We start from the raw sequence: 22,528 nt of genomic DNA, 5'->3' as shown, positions 1-22,528 counted from the left end.
TACATTCATACACAGCTGGAGGCAGAGCAGATTTATATGACCCTTGAGGAAAGTAGTATGGCAACATCCATCAAGAACCATAAATAATTATGCCCACTGACCCTGGGAATTCACCCTAAGGAAATCATTCAATAGGAGGAAAAAAGCTGTTTGTAGGGAGATGCTCATTGCAACATTTGCAGGGAACACTGGAAACAACTCAGTATTCATCAGTAAGGGAATAGCTGAGTAAACTAGGGGTCCATCAGCTCCTGCAGTGGCAGCCTGCCATGTAAAATGATAATTAAGAAGCCCAAGCAGCAAATGGGGGTGAAAGAAAGCAGAATGCTAAACTGCCCATGTGCACTGTGGTTATTACGATGGAAAAATACAGACGTTCCCTGACTTACAATGGGGTGATGTCCTGATAAACCCACCGTAAGTTGAAAATATTGTAAGTCAAAAGTGCATTTAAAAATAAAAAGTGCAATTAATACACAAAACCTGTCAAACACCATCACTGAACCTGGCCTACCAATGTGCTCAGAACACTCATATCAGCCTGTGGTTGGGCAAAATCACTTCCCTGTCGCTGCCTACACCACGAGAGAGTACTGGACAGCCTATTGCTAGCCCGGGTAAAGATCAAAATTCAAACTTCAAAGTACAGTTTCTACTGAATGCATATTGCTTTCACACCACTGTCAAGTCAAAACATTGTAAATCAAACCATCACTAACTGGGGACGGTCTGTATTGTGTGCACAGGATATGGATAGGGAGAGCTGGACACAGAGAGGACAACTGGTGTTTCAGGGTGAGGGGACAATGGAAAGACCCCCCTCCTATTACCTTTACAATTACAAACCCCAGCAGAATAGTTCCTTTGAGAATAAACTGGGAGGCTCTCCAGTCATGGGCTCTGTCTCTGAGGGAACATGCAGACACTCCCCTTCTTCAGCCCTGCACACAGGGTCATACTCTCCCAGAGAGAGGAGGAGCGAGCCCCTCCCCTCCTGTGTGGGGGTGGGGGGGCCACGGGAGACCCCTCCCATCTTACCATGAAGCCCGGGGCACAGGAGCAGCTCCCAGTGACGCTGTGGCAGTCGGCACCGTTCTCACAGGCGCAGGGCAGCTGGCAGCCATCGCCGTAGTAGCCGGCGGGGCAGGACTCGTTGCAGTGGTGGCCAGACCAGCCCGGCTGGCAGGTGCAAGCTCCAGTAACTGGGTGGCAGCTGAGCAGATGAGAGAGTATGAAGGGACAGTCTGGTCAGGGAGGTGAGCATGTCCCACCCACTGGCCATACCAAGTCTAGTCTGCCAGGACCAAAGGGCCTCTGAGGCTACATTGCTTAATGCCTCATTTTTTTTTTTTTGTCAGAAAATCCCAAGAAATTGAGGCTCATGGTAATTATACCATTTGCCTAAAGTCACATAGCAAGGAACTGGCAAAATCAGGATTGGGACACAGGTCTCTGGACCCTCAACCAAGTACTCTTTATAATACAAATACACAGAGACCAAAACAAAAGGCTCTTCAGTTCCTTCCCTTATGGGGTCCAGAGCTTCACCTACTCTGCACCCAAGACAGATGCCTGGTGTGGGGACAGGTACAAGAGGGTTGCCATGAGCTGCAGTGGAATAGCACAGGTACATGGTGAACATTTGCTGAGTTAAAATGAGACCTCAGGGCAGACGGGGCCTCCCCTCTCTGGTAAAGTCCTCGCTAGAGAGCATAACCCTTATCTGTGCTTTGCCAGGGCTCCTTAAGAGTGATGGAGATTGTCACCATCCCTATCTGTTTAGGTCAGAGAAAGGACCACTTGACTGAAGGCAGGAGCTGTCAATCATGACCTCTAGGGAGTGGGGCAACCTCTGGCTGGCAGAGGTCTGATCCAACTGCCAATATCCTCTCACGCACGATCCGAGGGGATGCAGGATGTGGTGACTGGGTGCTTCTCAGAGCTTCTGCAAGTGTGTGACTGACTGATGGCCCCAGCAGCTGTGTCTGAAATCTATCACTGCATTTGCTCAGAGGCCACACTGTCCCTGGGCTAGAGCACAGCAGGGATCTTAAAATCAAAGCACATTCCAGGGAAATCTGGGCCTCCTCTGATGGGCAATTTTGGTTTAAAAACTTCCCATCTTGCTAAACTTTCTTAGAACTGTGCAGCAGTCTAAGACTCCCGGTTCCTTCTCTCCTTCACACAGGTCAGACCTGCATTGCTGACCTGGGAGGCTCTCTCGGCCTCCCCAGCCCCCTCCCCATTTCCCCCCTGCAGCTGTCTCCCTAGTAAAATCTCTTGTACTTGACATCTCCTTCTGGGATGACAGGGACTAACACTCCAGAGAAGCTGCTGGATGGTAGAGACGGGCCACTTTGGTTCCCTGCTGACCTGCCTCCCTGCACTGGAGTCAGCTGGAGGGACACGGTTGGAAGAAGCATGCTCTGGGCTGCTCTGGGCTGGCAGGAGGAGCCTGGGGACTGGTCTTAGTTTCGCTAAGTTCCACAGGGACCTGGGCTTTGTCTCTCTGGGTCACTGATGGGTCTCCAGTGCCTGGCTTATATTCACAGGCCAATTAAATATTTGAGGGTGGCCTGACCTGTGGTGGTGCAGTGGATAAAGTGTAGACCTGGAAACGCTGAGGTCACCAGTTCAAAACCCTGGGCCTGCCTGGTCAAGGCACATATGGGAGTTGATGCTTCTTGCTTCTCCCCCTTTCTCTCTCTCTCTCTATCCCTCTATCTCTCCTCTCTAAAATAAATAAATAAATAAATTAATTAATTAAATTAAATATTTGGGGGTGAATAGTACTTTTACTCTAAGTAATTATTTTCTGTGTCTGTTGACTTGTTTATCATCCGTCTCCTGCACCAGGTGGCAGCCCCGAGGGCAGAGCTTTCTACCTATTCCACCTCTGTATTGTACCCCGGGGCCCAGCAGGGTCCTGGCACACAGGAGATGCTCGGTACCTATTTGGCAGATGAAATAATGAACAAACTAATTGCGTGAAGCCCAGCCAAGCTATTCCTCTTCTGGGAGCCCTGGTTTTTGCACAGAAAATGAGGGGTGGACAGGAGCATACAGTTCCTGAACAGGAAGTACAAATAGCTAATAATCATTTTGGAAAATTGTGGATTATAAATTAAGTCTCATTAATCATCAAATCAAAGTAACAACTGAATATCACTCTTTTTCTATCATAACAGTAAAAAAATTTTTTTTAAAGAAACAATATTCAATGCTGGTAATGGTTTCTGGAATACAATTTGGGGATATGTATCAGGAGTCCTAATAAAAATATTCAGACGCTTTGGTCTTATAATTCCATTTCTAACATTTCTAAGAACCTATCCTAAGGAAATAATCACAGTTGTAGGGAAAGATTTATGCACACAGATGTTCCCTGAAGCGTTATTTATAACAGTGGAAAATGGAGGCTATTTAAATAATAAATATGCACCAGGCTGTTAAAGCACCAGGCACTTTACACATATATTTCTAACCATCAAATAAGCCTGTGAGTTAGGCATTAGAGCCTCTATTCTACAGATGGCACTTGGGCGTTATGTGACTTGCTCAAGGTCTCTCAGCTAAATCAATGGTAGTGGGATTCAAACACAGGTCTGTGTGACCGTGTTCTGGCCACTGCCTCATGCTGCCTCTGACAGCAGCACACTGGTTGAATGAATTATAACAATTCATGTGAAGGAATGTTAAAGAAGCATTCAAGTGTTTTCCAAACTACTTAATGATACGATCTAAGGTTAAGTGAAATAAGTGAATTATATACAAAGTCATCATCTAAACTTTGAAAAAGTGATGTCTATATGGACATGGATGATGAATGGAAAAATCACAACAGACTGGTTTCTGTGCCCTCATTCCCCTCCGGGGTTGAGCAATTATGAGTGAATCTGAGTATTTTCTTTAACATTCCTAAGCTGAGCATTTATTGTATTTATAAACAGATGTAAAACAAGAAAAGTTATAAATATGTAAAAAAGAAGAATGCATGTAAGGGATGAGTGAAGATTTTCTGACCTGGAAATTCTTTTGAAAATTTCTAGAAAAATTCCTCCCTGAGCCCCACGGGTGGCCTGCATGGGTGGCCTGCATGGGTGGCCTGCATGGGTGCCATGGGGTAGGAGGCCCCATTTGGTGGCTGTGACCCTCAGCCATGGCCTTTCTCAGTTCCAGCTTTCTAGGGGCCTCCTCTGAGGTTTTGCTTTAGGGTTACAGGGACCAGCCCGGTCACCGGTCACCGTGGTGGTGACTGAGATGTTTGGACCCAGAAAATGCCCAGGAGGCAGGGCTGGCTGCAGCGATCAGCGCTGCCTGGCCTGGGAGATTTGGAAGGGTCTCAGGCACCTTCTGCCCTTCCTGTCAACATGGCAGGCCCTTGCTCTTGCGGAAACACCACCCGGTGAAAACCACGCTGGACACACGGAACCAGCAAGCGCTGACGTCTGAGCGCTCCCGTGTTGCCCACTGCCCAGCGCAGCGGTCAGTCAGCGTTTGGCTGCCCAGGGCTGTGTCCACACTGATCTTACTTTTTACTCTTAGAACCAGAAAGCTCAAACCGAATCAAAAATTATTTCTCTCTACTCTCACATCCCTAAAATTTTATTTTAAAAAACAAGATCTCTATTTTCTTAATTTGGTCACTTGTCATGTTTTATAAAAACTCCAAAATCCCTTTGAAAAGAGGCTGGGGAATGACTGTTGACTAGCTGATTATGACGACGCAGAGCTGTGATCACCACGTTCTGGGCACCTTCTTCACATCTCCCCGGTCTCCTCTCGGTGGTGGCAGAGCCATGCCCTTGGGTCCCGTGGTGGCCAGAGACTGCTGGTCAGGCTCAGGCAAAAGTCACGAACACCGGTGTTCCGGTTCGCTGTTTCTGTTTCCTTGCCTTCCTCCCATGTCCCCAGGGATTAATCACAGTTAATGGGAGCCGAAAGCTGAACAGTATAGGAATCTTTTCAGGGTAGATTTTTCTGCCTTTTGCTCCAGCTGCTCTGAGATGACTATCAATGCTACATCTGTTGGCTAAATCAAATCTTTCAAAGGTAATACATGATCACGGCTGCTAGAATTAGTCTATGACAATCCAATTGCGGAGGGGACCTGGAGGAGGCCCGGCACACAGGCACGCACTCTCCTTCTCAAGGTTATTCCTTTTTGACGGAGGGTGGTTTCTTTGTGTGTGCTACACAAAGGGAATGGAGTGGGGAGGAATCTTATCAGCCACTTTTTCCTTCCCAGGGGCACCTGGACTCGACCTTTTTGAAGTAGCTTTGAAGTAGCATCTCAGAGCAGGGGCACAGAGCAGACAGGCTGGGCTGGCTGGAGGAGTGGGGTTTTCTTTGGTTGGGGGCTGGGAGTACTTGTCCTCCTAATAAAGATACTCGAGGCCTTGCAAGCCAGCCAGGTGGGGCTCTGCTCTAAGCTCTTACAATAGAAGTAATCAGAGTGTGGGGGGTGGCTAGGCTTCTGGGGGTCCCAGGCTCCACCCCTCGGGAGATGGATGGTAGCTTCACTTTCAAAGTGCACAGGAGAACTTGTATCGGCACTGGGCTGATGCAAGGTGAAGGACAGACCCGGGAGATGGAGGCAGAGGGTGGAGAAGCACACGTTTCGGGTCATTCACTCGCTCAGGCAGAGGCAGCTCTGAGGTCAGGACTTGGGAGCCTCAGACGCCCCCAGGACCTGCCGCTGAACTTCTGGAATAGGAACTATAGCGTTTTCCCTCCACTCTTCTTGGAACCCGAGAGAAGGCTCTTAATGGATCAAGGTTCATGGGAAGAGAGAAGTGCCCTGTGTGCACACAGAGGAAGCGAGCTGTCCTCTGTGCCCACGAGAACAAAGCCAGCGCAGCATGAGAGTTCAGTCGGACCAGAGGCTCTCTGCCTCGGGCAGTTTTGCCTCCCCCACCCCCCATACCCAGGAAATAATTCTGGTTTTCGGAACTTGGGGGTGGGGTGTTACTACTGGCATCTTGTAGTCAGAGGCCAGGGATACTGCTAAATATCCCCCAATGTTCCACAAAGAGCTCTCCAGCCCCAAATGTCAGTAGTGGTGAGGCTGTGAAACCTGGAGTTAGACTGAACTCAGTGAGTGTTGGGGGCTCGGTCATTGGGTCAGTGTGCCAAGAGAGGGGGCTGAAGTATTTTAAAAAATATAGGTCAGACACCAGCTCAGGAGCAGAACCACCTGCTCTGTGCCAGGCCCGGTGCAACCCTGGGGCTGCAGAGATGGACAGGCCAGGCGCGCCTGCCCTCAAGGAGCCCAGCCTGGGAGGACGCGGTCGTGCAGACTCTGAGGAGTGCAGCCTGGGGGTCCGGCTGCCAACCGCCGTGAAAGCCCCCCTCCTAAGCAGCGCTACTGCCTCCCAGTCTCTGAAACACGACACGCATTAAAGATAGTAAAGCAAATAATCATCAATATTGGATGGGCTGAGATTAGCGACAGAGAAGAGGGAGTCCTTCCAGATTAATAATGCATTGAGGACTCCTTCAGAGAAAGGATAAATTATGCAGGACATGGCTGCGCAGGCATGGGAGGGAAACAATAGCTCTTTAATTTGGGGGTTGGCTGGATCTCCGTGGCAGGGACTCGCCGGCCCTGGACCTCAGCAGCAGCCTTGCTTCTTGGCCCAGAGGGTCCTCCCCTTGGCTCCTCAGCAGAAATAGGACTTTCTGGTGCTATTTCTGGTGCTGTCCAACCAACCATGGATCAGCCTGAGGTAGCTACTCAGTCCCCTGACCAGTCAGTCATGTAGGACCCCTCTGCTTAGAGCTTTGGAGATGTCACCCTGCCTCCAGCCCAGATGCCACCTCCTCCAGGAAGCCTTCTGTGACCAGCATAGCAGTCTCCAGTAGTACATTCTGCACACAGCCCTTGACTTGAGCATAATGTTGGCCAGCCATAAATACTGTATTGATTCTAACATGCACTTTCTCCCACGTTTTCACATCTCTGATATTGAGTGTGCTAATACAATCAATGGTATATCATGGTTCAGTTGATAGTGTTTTTCTTCTTTAACAGTCCATAAAAGAAAGCTGTACCTCACTATTGCTTTGGAAGAAATATGGTAGAAGGTATTCAGTGTGCCTGACTGCTCCAGACCTGAGTACCTGAGGGCTGGACTGGTGATGAGGGACCCTCTATTTCCTCCTTGCAGTCCAGCCCTGCAGGCAGTTAGTGTTTGTTGAATGAATGACTGAGTGAATGAGTACTCAGCTCATATTCAAGCCAATTCTGTTGGTTCCAGGGCCCTTACAACAGTCTCCTTCCCAGCCCTCTGCTCTTGTAGGCAGCACCTCCCACCTGCTCAGCTCCAGTGGCTGAGGACTGAGGGCAGATTTCATCTAAGCCAGTGGTCCCCAACCCCTGGGCCGTGGACCAGTACTGGTCCGTGGGCCATTTGGTACCGGTCCGCAGAGAAAGAATAAATAACTTACATTATTTCCATTTTATTTATATTTAAGTCTGAATGATGTTTTATTTTTAAAAAATGACCAGATTCCCTCTGTTACATCCGTCTAAGACTCACTCTTGACGCTTATCTCGGTCACGTGATACATTTATTCTTTCTACCCTAAAGGCCGGTCTGTGAAAATATTTTCTGACATTAAACCAGTCCGTGGCCCAAAAAAGGTTGGGGACCACTGATCTAAGCCATAACACTCCCTAAGATGCTTTGACTTGCAGTGGCCAGAGGCTCTTGGGTGATTTGTGGAAAATCAAAAGCCGGAAATGAAGAGGGGCCAAGGCTAAGTCCCGGCTGTCCTGGAGACAGGGCTGCAATGCAGAGGAGTCCCTCGTCTGCAAACAGCAGCAGCACGTACTGCCTGAGCAGCCAGCCCTCCCCTGTGGGTCCTGCAGGCCCAGGGAGAGCGGGAAGGCTCTCCTACCCCCACCACCCAGAAAAGAGGCAGCCACAGAAAGGGCTGTGGAGGCACTGGTCTGGGGTCCGGGGCCTGGGGCCGGCAGCCTCACTCGTTACCAGAGGGTGGTGCCGACTGGTGTGAAGCAGGAAGTGGCAGGAGGACCAGGGCTGCTCAGGCTGCCCAGATTCAGGCCCCTCCAGAAGCAGGGGTGGGGCCAGCTTCAGCCGAGGCTTCGTCAAACCCCAAAGGACGCAGCATGCAGGGAGAGGCTGGTTCCGTGCCAAGGCCCTAATGAAGGGCCTGTCCTCTGTCCCTCCTGTTCCTCTGCCCTAGGTAAGGCCTGCTGGGACCGTTCTAGACAGGCCCAGCGGAGCCATACTGATTTTTAACATCTTATCTAGTACTGGCCCTCTGTGGCTTCTGCTTGTGCCCTAGCAGGCCTGTCTCTGGGCCTCTTGGGGTTGGGGAGGTGTTTGGTTCAACCCAGAGCCTGTAGCACCCAGAACCCGCTATCCTGGCCCCCTAGGACTGTATGACCTTACTCTACCCCCACGCCGCTCCCCTGAGGGTCACTGGGCTCCCTTCCTGCTCCTGGGGTGGGGGTGGGGGTCTCAGGTTAGCCCATTTTCAATGCTGACTGCCTAGTACAGTAGACAGAGGGAGGTGACCTGGGTCCCCATCCTGACTGTTTGTGTGGCCTGGGGCTTTTCCTTCTTTTCATCAAAGTGGTCAGTAAAGATGGTCGCTGAGGTCCCCGCTCTTTCCCTGCCCTGCCTGGATGACTGGGCTAGAGGTGGCAATCTGTGACCTGAGATGCCCTCTCTCTCTCCACCAGGGCCCACCCCATGCCTACCCCCATCCAGCTCCTACCTGATGGTGTTGTGGGCATCACAGGGACAGGGCAGAGTGCAGCCTGGGCCGTGCAGGCCCTCGGGGCACAGCCGCTCCTGGCAGCGCGGACCTTTGTAGCCGGGCTCACAGTCGCAGGTGCCGGTGGTGGGTGAACACTGACCCCCGTTGTGGCAGTCACAGCGCTGTGAACACTGGAAGCCGAAGGTCCCGAAGGGGCATTCCTCTTGGCACCTGTGGGACAGCACACGCGGCTGAGGCTGTGTCCCGCACCTGCCCGCCCAGACCCATCCAGCACGCACCCCCAGCCTTGAGGACTGAGCCTGGCACGCTGCACCTCCCACGGCATCCCCCTCTTTTCCAGAAAGTCACCCCTGTCAGTTTCCCCCTCACGCCAGGTCCCTTCAGTCCCCCAGCGCCGAATTTGTACTATCACATTTCATTGGTTATAGGCCTTGCGTGTGTTTCTTCATTTTTTTGATTGCAGTAAAATAGATGTAACATAAAATTTATCATTTTACCCATTTTTAAGTGCACAACTCAGTGGCATTATGCGCATTCACATTGTTGTGCCACCGTCACCACCATCCATCTCCAGAACATTCTCCTCTTCCCAAAGTGAAACTTCTGCACCCATTAAACACTAAGCCTTATCTTTTAAAAATATATTTTAACATCTCTGGAATCAGTTAAGTCTTCTAACTGATGGCATGTCACAGTGTAATTATCAGTGCTTTTCATTCTTAGAATAGAAAATAATGATGCACCAATGATCGATGGCATCTTAGATTTGATGAAATGGGGTCGCTTCATTTCTATTCACTGACTGTTGTTTTGAGTCCTTCGGGCAGCAGTCTGCCTTCTCACATCAGGTGATGTGCCTCCTTTGCCACCGTGCAGTTTCCCCACGAGTACAAGAAGCATCCTCTTGCCCTGGCCGGTTGGCTCAGTGGTAGAGTGTCGGCCTGGTGTGCAGAAGTCCTGGGTTCGATTTCTGGCCAGGGCACATAGGAGAAGCGCCCATCTGCTTCTCCACCCCTCCCCCTCTCCTTCCTTTCTGTCTCTCTCTTCCTCTCCCGCAGCGAGGCTCCATTGGAGCAAAGATGGCCCGGGCGCTGGGGATGGCTCCTTGGCCTCTGCCCCAGGCGCTAGAGTGGCTCTGGTCACGGCAGAGTGACGCCCTTGAGGGGCAGAGCATCGCCCCCTGGTGGGCAGAGCGTCGCCCCCTGGTGGGTGTGCCGGGTGGATCCTGGTCGGGCGCATGCGGGAGTCTGTCTGACTGTCTCTCCCCGTTTCCAGCTTCAGAAAAATACAAAAAAAAGAAACATCCTATTTCATCAGACTAGACTAGAGAATTCCCTTCCCCCCGCCAGACTGGAGAAGTCTTATTCCTTGGACTGGGGGGTCCAATCGAGGCAGGGGCTGAGCCTCTCCGATTAGCCGATGAGCCCCTTCCCCAAGAAAAAAGAGGACCGGGCCCTCTTTGTGTCCTGCCTCTGCTCCGGCGTGGTACTTGCAGCTCACAGCATAAAGGTGATTCTGTGACTCAGACTCGCAGCCACAGGCTGGGGATCCTCTGTGGGAGGGTGTGACCGCGGCTGCTGACTGACGCCACACACCCCTTACCCCATCCCAGGGCTATTTCCCAGGGGATGTAAATTCATTGTCACAAAACCTGGATCCTGACCAGTAAACCTGGGGGGGGGGTGTCTGTGGAGTAGAAGAAGTGGGCAACTCCTATGTCCCAGAGACAAGCAGAAAGCCTCTGGCGGTCTGGATGACACGTGTCCCAGCTCTGCTTCCATGGTGCAGAGAACAGAGACCCGACAGCTCTTACATCTGCTCCCTTATCGTAAAATGGGCTGAGAAGAACTGAAACTCACCAGGTTGTTTGAAGATTAAATGAGATAGTGAGTAGAAACATTTAGAAAGGTGTCCCGTGCACCGTAAAGGCTCAGGAAGAAATGTTATTATTATTACTTCTTTTTCCCCGCATTAATTTTTGAGGGGAAGGGAATGGGGGGAGGGAGGAGAGAGACTGAAGTATCAACACGTTGTTCCACTTAGTTGTGCACCCACCGATTGCTTCTCATACATGCTCTGACTGGGGCTTGAACCAGTGACCTCAGGGTCAAGCTAGCACTCCTGGGATCGAGCTGGCGACCTCAGTGCTCTGGGATGACACTATCCACAGCATCACAAGCCAGGGCTGTTGTTGCTCTTGTAGGTATTGGTTTCTGTACTCTCACAGCAGAGCCCATCTGTCATTCTGCCTCAGATTCTGGCATACGAAAGCTCCAAGGGAAGAATTCCAAAATGTTAACAATGGAGTGGACTTGGGGAATTAGAAATATTTTAATTGTCATGTTTCTCCATTTTCCAGGTTTTCTAAATGTTTTCTACACTATTTGGTGGCATGTGTGGGGGGGGGAGCATAAAAGATATTCAAAAAAATATATATAACCCTAGCCCTGGCTGCATAGCTCGGTTGGTTAGAGTCATCCTGGTACACCAAGGATGCGGGTTTGATCCCCAGTCAGGGCACATACAAGACTCATCCAATGAATGCATAAATAAATGGAACAACAAACTGATGTTTCTCTCCCTCTTTCTCTCTCTCCTTCCCTTCGTCCCCCCACTCTAAAATCAACAAATAAAAATTTAAAAAATACAGCCCTAGTTTCTTTATTAATCTTGGAGAGTCTTGAGTTGGAACCAGTGTTCTCCACAACAGGGCCAGGAGACCCCGTGTCTGGGTGACCTTGGTTGCCTATCATGTGGATGAATGCCCAGCCAGCAGGTGCCTGGGGCACGGAGCAGCCAGTGTGTTGGGCACAAGTCTTGGCAACTACACATTGGGGTGTCTCTATCTGTCGTGACATGGAGAGGAGATGGTAACTGGGGTCAAGCCTTCAGGACTTCTCTCATAGGAAGATGCTACCCGTTCTCACCTCTCAGAGCCACTGTGGCAAAAGGAGGGCTCTGGAAAGATGGAGGGGCAACAGGGGTAATGATGCCGATGGCCCCAGGCACCAGGCAGAGGGGGCTTCCAGCCGCTTGGGCCCCAAAGCCTGACCAGGCCCCCGAAGCAGCAGATATTCCCACCCCTTCACGTTAGAGATGAGGAGGCTGAGAGGCAGACAGGAGAGATGACTGTCCAACCCCATAAAGCCAGCAAGTGGCTGAGATGACCCAAATCATCTTTCTGCAAATCCTGCTGCATTTTAGCCAGTACGAGGCCTCATGAAGGGAAAGAGAACAGGAAAGAGAGGGAGAAAGAGGAAGAGAAAAGGGGATATCTGGAGAAGGAATGAAGGTGGAAGACAGGAAGGAGGTAGGGAGGCAGGGTGCAGGAGGTAAGGAGGGAATCTGAGGCCGGAGGGGAGGACAGAGGGGTGTTGAAGAGCTGGGAAAGTCACTATCTGAATTGCCAGCATGCGTTCAGCCTCAGAATGGATTTTTCCAGGCGTCACTGCGCTTGGCTCACCTTGGATATCTCAGACATCGGGGATGAAACCCAAACCAGGAGACACTCCTGCCGCTCTTGCCTTACACCAGAACATTCTTGCTTCCTCCCATTTGGGGAGGGACAGGGCAGATCCCTGGACAGCAAGCTTCCTCCGCAGGGCCCTTCCCCGCCCTGCCATGTTTATGAAGTGACTGACTCTACAGCCCCAGAAAAAGAATCTGGAAATGAAATATTGACAACCTAATCCATTTACATAATCAGCCTCTTTCTTTTTTTTTCTACTTGCAATTTAAATAACTTATTTATTTAGAGATCAAGCAATGACTGCTAATGAATTTTACACAAAGCATGCTAATAACAGGGCCTGTGGAACAGAAGGGTAATCACAGCAGGAATTAGTTTTCTACTTAAACATCCTTCCTTTGCAACATATCAATCTAATGTGTCTGATATTGCCATTAACAACCAGATACATTGCTCAATTAAATTACAAAATGAGCTGCAAAGCCCTCGTTATGTTTCGTGTTTAATTTGCACTGGATTCTGCCTATCTGGGGAGGCCTGCATTATTACACCCACTCAACTTTAATATGCTCGTGATGATTTGGGGTGGGTTAATGCAGCTGTCATCTGTAAAATTAATGATGGCAATTTTACAAAATATTAAACATCAGGCAGTCCGTTTAGGTGGGAAACCCAAATGTTACCCGGCCCTTCTATTGAACTCTTCTCTGCAGTTTGAGTGGCAAAGCTTGCTAGAGGACCCTGAGGCTTTTGGGATTTCTCTCTGCTCCAGGCTCATGGGCTGGCCCCCCGATAAGAGGAGGGATTAGGATTAATTCTCCACTCGGGACATCCTGACACTGCAAATCGAAGAGTGCCAATGAGGCAGGGTCTATCGGTGTTGAGTCCACCCAGCTGGAGCCCCGGGCCCGCTCCTCTCCAAGTGGGCTAAAGGGGCCTGAAACAAGGGGTCCTGTCCTGCTTCTGGGTTTCCTACTCCTGTCCCTACTGAGCCTTCCCAAGCATTTCCTTATTGGAGGAATGGTGAGGATGGGGAGGTGGGCTCAGTGCTTCGGTCTGTCCTCCCCTGCTTCCCCTGGAGACCAGCCTCTGACAGGCGCCAGGGAGGGAGGGGGGCCCAGCTGCGGCGCCCCATGTTCTGTGACTGAGAAGCTCACAAAGAGATCAGACCTCGCCAGAAGACTTCCGGCTAGGGGAAAGCCGCCCCTAGCCAACAACGGGAAGCTCCTTTCTGGACATCAGCAAGGGCTTGGGGCTGACTTCAGTGAGAGTTGGAGGAGCCCAGCTGTGTCAGTCAGAGGCGGAAGGACTCATTGGTTGGTTCATCCCGATTTCTGCTTCCTAACGTTGTTACCTGGGCAGGGGAGGCAGAGGGATGGCAAACAAATGTTCCTCTCGTCCCACCTTGTCTGGGTAGAGTAACCAAATCCAGGGCCAGAGATGAAACACAGACCCCACAGAACCAGGTGTGAGGTGTGAGGGCCTCCTCTCTACTGCTCCTCCCTCTGCTCAGAGACAGACACGCGGTTGAGAGTGGGGGGACCGAGGCTGTCGCTGGTCTGGGGGCAAATGTCCTCTTCCAGCTCTGAATCCACCCCATCAGACAGCTGGTTGCTGTTTGTGAGTCTTCCACAGCACCTACCCTGTTACCATGGCCTCCTTCCTACTGTCACAGAGGCGCCCACACAGTTATTCCTTAGTCACGCGTTTTGTGGATTATCCGCTCTGCAAGGCTGGTTTGATTCCAGGACATTGGTGTCCTAGTTCAGTCTGCTTTCAGACTGTGGGCGGTCAGTGGATGCAAACTGATGCCAGTATCCACTTGGCAGAACTCATAGTAGGAACAAAAATCTACTTCTAGAGGAAACTGTGCAAAATGTGTGAGCTGAGTTGGTCCTCTTGGCTTCTTTGGATGATTGGCGCCGTTGCTTCCCTCCAAGGGGGCAGAAAATAGAGAAGGTGGTAGGTGCTCACCTTCTTCCCCAGGTGAGTCTGTGCAAGCTCAGGGCTCGGGTCAATGGCCCGGGGGAGGGATGCACTCAGTCCACGGGTGAGGGAGGCTGAGCTGAGAAACCCCCCTGGCAGGGCTCAGCACGCTCTGAGAAAGGAACGGGAAACTGGCAGGCGAGCTCTGCGGGCTGGCAAACCTCAGCCGTTCTCTGCAAGGCAGCTGTGAAAACGAGCGCTAAGAACAGCAAGGACAATAGTTAATGTCACCCTTACCTGTCCCCCATGTATCCTGCTGTGCAGTGGCACTGCCCAGTCACATGGTCACACTGCCCTCCATGGTGGCAAGGACAGTCCTGGCTGCAGTTCTGACCAAATGTCCCTGGTGGGCAAGGCTGGGCACACACTGCTCCCTGAAACAGAGGAGAAGACATGCACAGACGGTGCTCCTGAGAAGCAACCATAAGGTCACTCTCTCCCAGAAGCAACACGGCTGCTATGGCCTAAGGGACCACCCAGGCTCTCAGTGGGACTTTCTCCTCAAACACAGAAACATAGAAAGTTGGATATCATGGCTCCAAAGCCCCATTTTAGAGATGGGCAGACAGGGGCCAATTTGTCCAATTATTTAGCACACATTTATTGAGTGTCTGTTGTATACCAGGTACCATGAAAGACACTAAGGATATAAAAATATGAGTAAGAAGAAAAAATAAAAATGAATAAGACTTGATTCCTGTCCGCCCAGTCTACTAGGGAGGGAGACAAGAGAGTAGGTAACTGAAGATTCAGGCGGTGAGTGCTCTGACTGGTATACAATGAAGTGCTGAGGGCAGAACAAAGCAGAGGCTGTGATTCAGCGTGGCGGTCTGGAAACACACACTCCCTCCACTTCTTTCCCAGCCCCAGCTAACACGAGAGTAAGGGGAGGTGGAAAGGTATAAAAGTACAAGGACAAAAGGCATAGAAGAGGAGACCACAGAGGACAAGAATGTCACATGTTGGAAAATGAAAAGGAGGAACGTAACTGCGGAGGTTTCTGCTTTCTCAGCAAAGCGAAGTGCCGGCAGGCACGGGGAGCGTGGGGCGGCTTCGGCCGCTCTGTGACCTCAGAGAAGCTCAGGATGAGACACCAGGAACCTTGGAAGGCCAACGTGCGGGTGGGATAAAACAGAGAACTGATGAAAACTTATAAAAGAAAGAATTAGACCACAGATTTTTGCCCTTTTCAAATAGCCAGATGGCTTCCTAAGACATTTAGAGAGGGTGACCCACATAGGCTCTGGACACAGGACTGGGGGGGGGGGGGTCCATAAGAAACAGGGACCCTGCAGGACTCTGCCTGCTGAACAGTCAGACCCTCTGCTCTCTTCCCTGCCCAGCTCCTAGAGTGCGGGTTCCCAGACTACATACACTCCTTGTGGCAGGATTCTGGAGGATTCCTTTCTGGGGACACTGAAAGCTCAAGAGGAAAGACCTACAGATACTGATAGTTGAGGATCCAGTCAACAAACCTGGCATCTACCCCTGCCCTCAGGCTTTTAACCAGCTTTTCTGAGGCTTTGGTAAAATAGGAACAGTTGGCCAAGGAGCACCAGCTGTCTGAAATGAGGCTCTAACGTGAAAAAGATTCTAGCATGAAGAAGACTTGTTGGAAGACTTTTAACAAGAAGATTTTAACATGAAAGAAGACCAAAACAGACAAATAGACAAAAGGAACAATGCAGGGAGCAGAGAAAACAGAAGAAAAAGTCTCTGTTATAAGGAAAATGAATATCCTTATGCAGTTATATGAAGATATTTGTATCCATGAAAGAACAAAGGGCTAAAAAGGGGATATCAAGAGCAGAGTAAAGAGTTCTTGCAGGCCCTGGCCGGCTGGCTCAGCAGTAGAGCGTCGGCCTGGCGTGCGGGGGACCCGGGTTCGATTCCCAGCCAGGGCACATAGGAGAAGTGCCCATTTGCTTCTCCACCCCCCACCTCCTTCCTCTCTGTCTCTCTCTTCCCCTCCCGCAGCCGAGGCTCCATTGGAGCAGAGATGGCCCGGGCGCTGGGGATGGCTCCTTGGCCTCTGCCCCAGGCGCTAGAGTGGCTCTGGTCGCGGCAGAGCGACGCGCCGGAGGGGCAGAGCGTCGCCCCCTGGTGGGCATGCTGGGTGGATCCCGGTCGGGCGCATGCAGGAGTCTGTCTGACTGTCTCTCCCCGTTTCCAGCTTCAGAAAAATACAAAAAAAAAAAAAAAAGAGTTCTTGCAGAGTAAAAAATAAGATGACAGAAGTTTTTAAAAAAATTGCAATTGAAGAGCTGGAAGATAAAGGTAAAGAAATCTCCTGCAAAGCAGAAAAGAGAAAGAGAGGGAAGAGGAAGAGAAGGAGGGAGGGAGGGGGGGAAGAAGGGAGAGAGGGAGAGAGGGAGAGAGGGAGAGAGGGAGGGAGGGAGAGAGGGAGGGAGGGAGGGAGGGAGGGAGAGAATGAATGAGAATATAATAAAATTAGAGGATCAGTCCAGGAGTTCTGACATCTAATTAACACAGGTTCCAGACAATGGAACAGAAAAATGGAGGTAAATTAAATAGGAGATTTAAGAAAATTGTCCAGAATAGAAGGATAGAAAGCATTGATTTCTGAATCAAAAGTGCCTATACAGTATCCAGCACAAAAAGAGAAAAGAGATTGACATTAGGCCTATCATTGTGAAATCTTACATTTCTTTGGATAAAGAAATGAGCCACAAACTTTTTAGAAAGTCACACAGAAAGGAACAGAAATCAACAGGTATTAAACTTCTTAGCTAGAAACTAGAAGACAATGGAACAATGCCTTAAAATTTTGGAGAAAAATAATTTCCAGCCTAGAATTCTACACCCAGCTAAATCAACACTCAAGTGGGGGATTCAGTAAAGACATTTGCAGATTTGAACAGCTTTTAAAAATTAAATTTCCATGAACATTTTCTCAGGAAGCTACTGGAGGATTTTTTTTTCCATCAAAAAGAATTATCCAAGAAAAAGAAAGACAAAGTTGCTGGAAATAGGGGATCCAATAGAAGAGAGGTAAAAGGACTTCCAGGGTGGTGGGAAAGGAAGCCCTAGAAAGACATCTGTGCAGCGGGAGCAGAAGCACGCAGGGTTTTTTCTGTGAGTGGACCTCAAAAACAAAACAGACCCCCCCATACCGAATCGAGAGATTTCTGATGTGTCTGACCCAATGGAGAGGCATTTTAGAGCTCTGCAGAGGTTTAGGGATACATGACTAAAAGTACATATGTGGGCATATGCACCTAAACATTAAAAACTGATTTAACCAAAAATTGTAATAAAATTCCTTTCAGAGGGTGGGAGAAGGGTTGCATGTGTTGTGTGTGTTAGAGCCAAATCTTAATCTACATTCAGAAGTCAAGAGGTTGGATCAGTGGTTCTCAAACTTTTTGAAGTCGGGGGGCATTTAAAATCCTACAAATAATTGTAGGTGCGCTATATACAAATTTCTGAGAAATATGTTATAATAATTAAGTTAAATATTAAAGTAAAAATATATAAAGTCCAAGCATGCTTTTATGGTAATTAAATAAAATAAATATGACAAAATTAAATTTATTCTGACATTAAAAAACATTTTTATGTTACATTTTTTTGAGTTATGCTTTTTAGAATTTGTAAAAAAGAGGGGTTAAAAAATAAAAAAATGGGCCCTGGCCGGTTGGCTCAGTGGTAGAGCGTCGGCCTGGCATGCCGGGGACCCGGGTTCGATTCCCGGCCAGGGCACATAGGAGAGGCACCCATTTGCTTCTCCACCCCCACCCCCTCCTTCCTCTCGTCTCTCTCTTCCCCTCCTGCAGCCAAGGCTCCATTGGAGCAAAGATGGCCTGGGCGCTGGGGATGGCTCCTTGGCCTCTGCCCCAGGCGCTAGAGTGACTCTGGTCGTGGCGGAGCGACGCCCCGGAGGGGCAGAGCATCGACCCCTGGTGGGCAGAGCGTAGCCCCTGGTGGGCGTGCCGGGTGGATCCCGGTTGGGCGCATGCGGGAGTCTGTCTGACTGTCTCTCCCCGTTTCCAGCTTCAGAAAAATACAAAAAAAATAAAAATAAAAATAAATAAAAAAATAAAAAAATGACAAAAAAGTTTTCTTTTTATATATATAGATATTCTTAGTAAGATTTAGTAAATTCAGCAGGTCCTGGAGCAAATGTGTTAAGTTTTTTTATTCTTGTGTTTATGAGAAACATGAGCCTGATGTGTCCTAGCGATTTCTTCAATGTTTGGGCATATATTTGAAAGGCAAATTTTCATTTCCTCATCAATACATTGAAGAATTCCTCTCTTTTTACTCTTAATTGTGTTGAGTGCAGAAAACCCCCACCATACATATCATCTTAACTTTACACCAAACAAAGGATAGAAGAAACTTGCCTCCAGTCTTTCTGGAGAACATGGGGGGTAAACAATCCAGCACCACAGCTTAACAGCCTTTTGCAACCTAATCAATCAGGCAAGTGAAGTGGGGGGTTGGGCAGACTGTCAGCTTATAGCCAATTTACCACACCTCTGTCCCCCAAAAATCTAAACTCCAAAAACCCTGTTGGTTTTTTGGTCTCCAACAGGCACATATTTCTCTGGAATACCATAGAGCACACCTGGAAATCTTCTAGGGCGCACTAGTGCGTGCTGGTGCACACTTTGAGAACTACTGGGTTGAATAAATGTTTATATTAGAAAAGGCTTAGAAAATGGCAGTAAAGCATGTTAGAAAGAAATATGAAGGAAAACTCCTGAAATCAGCCCTGACCACTTGGCTCAGTGGTAGAGTGTCAGCCAGGCATGTGGATGTCCTGGGTTCAATTCCCGGTCAGGGCACACAGGAGAAGTGCCCATCAGTTTCTCCACCCCCTCCCCCTCTCACTTCTCTCTCTCTCCCTTTCTCTCTTTCTCTCTCTCATCTCCTCCCCTCCTGCAGCCAAGAGTCGATTAGAGCAAGTTGGCCCCAGGTGCTGAGGATGGCTCCATGGCTCAGGTGCTAAAAAAAATGGCTCCTGTTGCAATGGAGCAAGGGCCCCAGATGGGCAGAGCATTGCCCTCTAGTGGGCATGTGGGTGGATCTTGGTTGGGGCACATGTGGGAGTCTGTCTCTGTCTCCCCTCCTCTCACTAAAAAATAATAAAAATTTAAAAAAAGAAAAAGAAAAAAGAAAACTCCAGAAAAAACTAAAAGATTTGATGTGGTTGCTTTTTGGGAGTGGGATTTGGGAGTGGGGCAGGGGATGACTTTCCCCGTCCTCTAGTGTTAGCCTGTGGTATTAGGTACCTTTCAAAATTATCATATGAATCTGAGGTCTTTATCAAAGAAAAATTATACCCTTCTCTGTCTCTTGCTGTCCTTCCAGCCTCTACCCCAACAGAGAGGTATTTCTCTTATGGAGATCAAGGATTCTCCCACAATTAATTAATCAATTAGTTCAACACACAATTATTAAGCACCAATAATTGTCAACCCTGAGGAGGCTAGTTTAGCCAGAAAAATCCTGCTGACCAGAGACATCTTTCAATTCCATTCAATTTACTTGTAATGAATTAAGTGGGAGGCCTTTCAGCTCAGATGTCTCCTCCGCACATAAGTCAGACAGCGAGGATCTGAGGAGCGTCTGGAGTGGGGGAAGAAACAGCGAGGTGTGCGCGTGTGCGTGTGTGTGTGTGTGTGTGTGTGTGTGTGTGTGTGTGTGTAGAGCAGCAGGGAAAGCTGCTCAGAGGGGTCCCTCTTCTTCCCGCAGGGGTGGCGTGGCCAGGTGTGGCCAGGGGCCTGCATTTCTCTCTGTACTCCACAAGCTGAGGGATTCTGGAGGAACGACAGGATTCTTTCTGGCCATCCTCTGAGTCAGTCCTCTGCAATCCTGGGGTGGGCAAGCACACTAACCCTGAAAAACATTCTGAGTCTTCCTGGGGGGCTATGCTTGTACCTCCTACCTCCAAATCATGGAGCATTGTGGAGTCCTCATGTACGCACACATACACACAGACATGACCAAGGCTCCCCAAGGATACCAGTAGGAATGTACGCAACATTTCCTGGGGGAATCAGGCATCCTTGAGACTTCTCAGGATTCCCCAACGGCAGGCAACCCAGGTCCCTAAACCCCAAGTCCGCTCCTTGAGCTTGAGCTGCTGGGGCCTTAAAGAATTTGATACCTTGGAAGGCCTGCTGCCTGGTGTGGTGGGAAGAACACTGAACCCAAAGTCAGGACTTGGGTTCAAACCCCCGTTCTACCTCTTCCCAGAAGGCTGAGCTCAGTTTCCTCACTTATAAAGTGGGGATGATGGTTATAAAGATCCCCCGGGTGGTTGTAATGATTAAGTAATATTAGAGATATGAAGGAACAGTGTCTTAAAGAGCAGGCCCTTAATTAATATTAATTCTACCCAAGCCTGACCAGTGGTGGTGCAGCTGATTAAAGCATCAACTTGGAATGCTGAGGTCGCCAGTTTGAAACCCCAGACTCGCCCGGTCAAGGCACACATGAGAAACAACGATTTGATGCTTCCCACTCCTTCCCTCACCCCTTCTTTCTCTAAAAATCAATAAATAAAATCTTTAAGATAAAGAATAATTCTACCCAAGTGGACATTTCATGAGGTGGTATGTGCCAATCGCTTGATCTCAGACTTCTGGCTTCCAGAACTGTGAGAAAATAAACTTCTGATGTTCAGGCCACCCACGCCGTGCTGCTTTGTTCTGACAGCCCCACCTGCCCGATGGTCCCCTGAACGCATGTCTCCTATTGTAGAGGGATTTCAGGCTGCGTAGCACCTAGGAGGCTGGAGTTGAGGTGAGGCAATGGTCTTGCTCCTGTCGGAACTGGTTAGACCTGTTCATTTGTTGTGTCAAGATCTGGATACCAACCTCACTGTAAGAGGACCCTGGCTAAATGGAGCTTAACCAAGGAGGGGGCCAGGATGGTGAAAGGACTCAAGGCCTTGCCAACAAGACAACGCAGCCTCTCCAAGCCTTTGAAGGCATTTCTATCACTACGGTCCCAGGCAGCCTAGGTGCCCTCAACGAGCAGTGAACGGTGGTGGGTGGTGTGGGTGCTGTGGAAACAATTCAGGCCCCAGGCCAGGCACGGGGCTTAATGACTCAGCCTTCTCAAACCTGAGCTTCTATGATTCTACAACCTGAGCTCCAAACACCTCTCCTGGGCCCTCCATGATAACTGATCCTATTCCCCAGTTCTTGAGGCCTGTTTTCACGAGTGTGAGTGTGTCCGTACGTGTGTACATGCACACACTATATCCAGCCTCCGTCGTCAGACTGGGAGCTCCTAAGGGGGGGGGGTGACCCCGTCTTCTCCTCCCTCCGTATCTGTCAGAAGTCTGCTTTCATCAAGCTCCTCACACCTGGTTTCCCTTCTCTGAAAAGTCTGAGAGCCCAGAAAAGGGAAGGGAAAGAAAATAATTCTTCAGGCTCTTTGCAAACCCCCCCCCCCCCCCCCCATTGCACAGTAATGGGCTCAGTGCGGCTGGGTAAGTGGAGTGTCCTATGGGCAGAGTCAGGGCCTGGTGGCTGAGAATCTCTGCGCAGGGGCTCCTCTCCAGCTCTGCACGGTGCCTCAGTGCTTCAGGGAGCAGCACTGTGTGCTGCAATTGTAGTCTTTAGATCTTTGAGTGTGGCTGCAGCCACCCGGGCCGACAGGAAAATGAGGCCATGGGGGATGACAAAGGGGGACCTTCTGCCCAGCTCTCCCCGGGAGGGGCCTCAGGCCTGAGCTGCAGCTTCGTGACACCGGGACTCTGCATACACCGGGGTATTAATAATTCATGCAAATCTGCAAGTTAAATGCCGTGTCAAAAATAGAAATGCAATTGTCTACAATAAAATTAAAAACATAAAGTCCCCAAATCCAAAGCTTCTATTGACAGAGTTTCCTGTCTTCTGGAGGAACAAACCTCTCACTGTGCTGGGGAGAAAAACAAATCTCTCCATGTGTTGGCTTCCTCCCTTCCCCCTCTCCGATCCCCAGCCTCGGTCAGTCTATCTGGAGGGGCTTTTATAGGCACAGGGCCGGCCTGTGGCCTGTCCCCATCCCCACCCCACCCCCAGCCTGATCTGACCTCACTACCTGACCTCACTGCCTGCGCTGGGCCTCCGAGGATCCAGCCAGCAGGTGCTGGGATCCTGGAAGCTGGCTGCGGATGAGAGGGTTTTTCCAGAGCGTGGGTTCAGGTGGAAGAAGGGGACAGGTGTGGGAGGGGTGGCCAGAGCCCCTTTGCCCTCCTCAGGAGAGATAAACAGACAGACAGCAAGGTTTGGGATTCAGGAGTCAGGAGACCTGGGATTCTAGCTGCACTTCCCTCTTAACTGACAGTGTGACCTTAAG

General features: G+C 49.8%; 1 protein-coding gene and 1 non-coding gene across 5 annotated transcripts in view; one reads left to right on the top strand and one right to left on the bottom strand.

Annotated features, from left to right (window-relative positions):
- The window catches only part of MEGF11 (multiple EGF like domains 11), a 406,952-nt gene that overhangs the window by 55,869 nt on the left and 328,555 nt on the right, over nt 1-22,528 (bottom strand). For all 4 annotated transcript variants that reach the window (XM_066342091.1, XM_066342088.1, XM_066342090.1 and 1 more), the window contains exons 8-10: nt 14,444-14,580; nt 8,749-8,961; nt 1,039-1,213 (exon numbers count right to left, since the gene is read on the bottom strand). In XM_066342091.1, the coding sequence (XP_066198188.1) occupies nt 1,039-1,213; nt 8,749-8,961; nt 14,444-14,580 (525 nt within the window). The remainder of the gene's footprint in view (nt 1-1,038; nt 1,214-8,748; nt 8,962-14,443; nt 14,581-22,528) is intronic.
- On the top strand, nt 17,854-17,929 carry TRNAA-GGC (transfer RNA alanine (anticodon GGC)). Its single transcript has one exon. It is a non-coding gene; the product is annotated as a tRNA-Ala (tRNA).

Source organism: Saccopteryx leptura, chromosome 6, assembly GCF_036850995.1.
Source record: "Saccopteryx leptura isolate mSacLep1 chromosome 6, mSacLep1_pri_phased_curated, whole genome shotgun sequence".
NCBI classification, from domain to species: Eukaryota; Metazoa; Chordata; class Mammalia; order Chiroptera; family Emballonuridae; genus Saccopteryx; species Saccopteryx leptura.
Note: the sequence above shows the minus strand (reverse complement) of the source record. Positions and strands in the feature narration are given on the sequence as shown.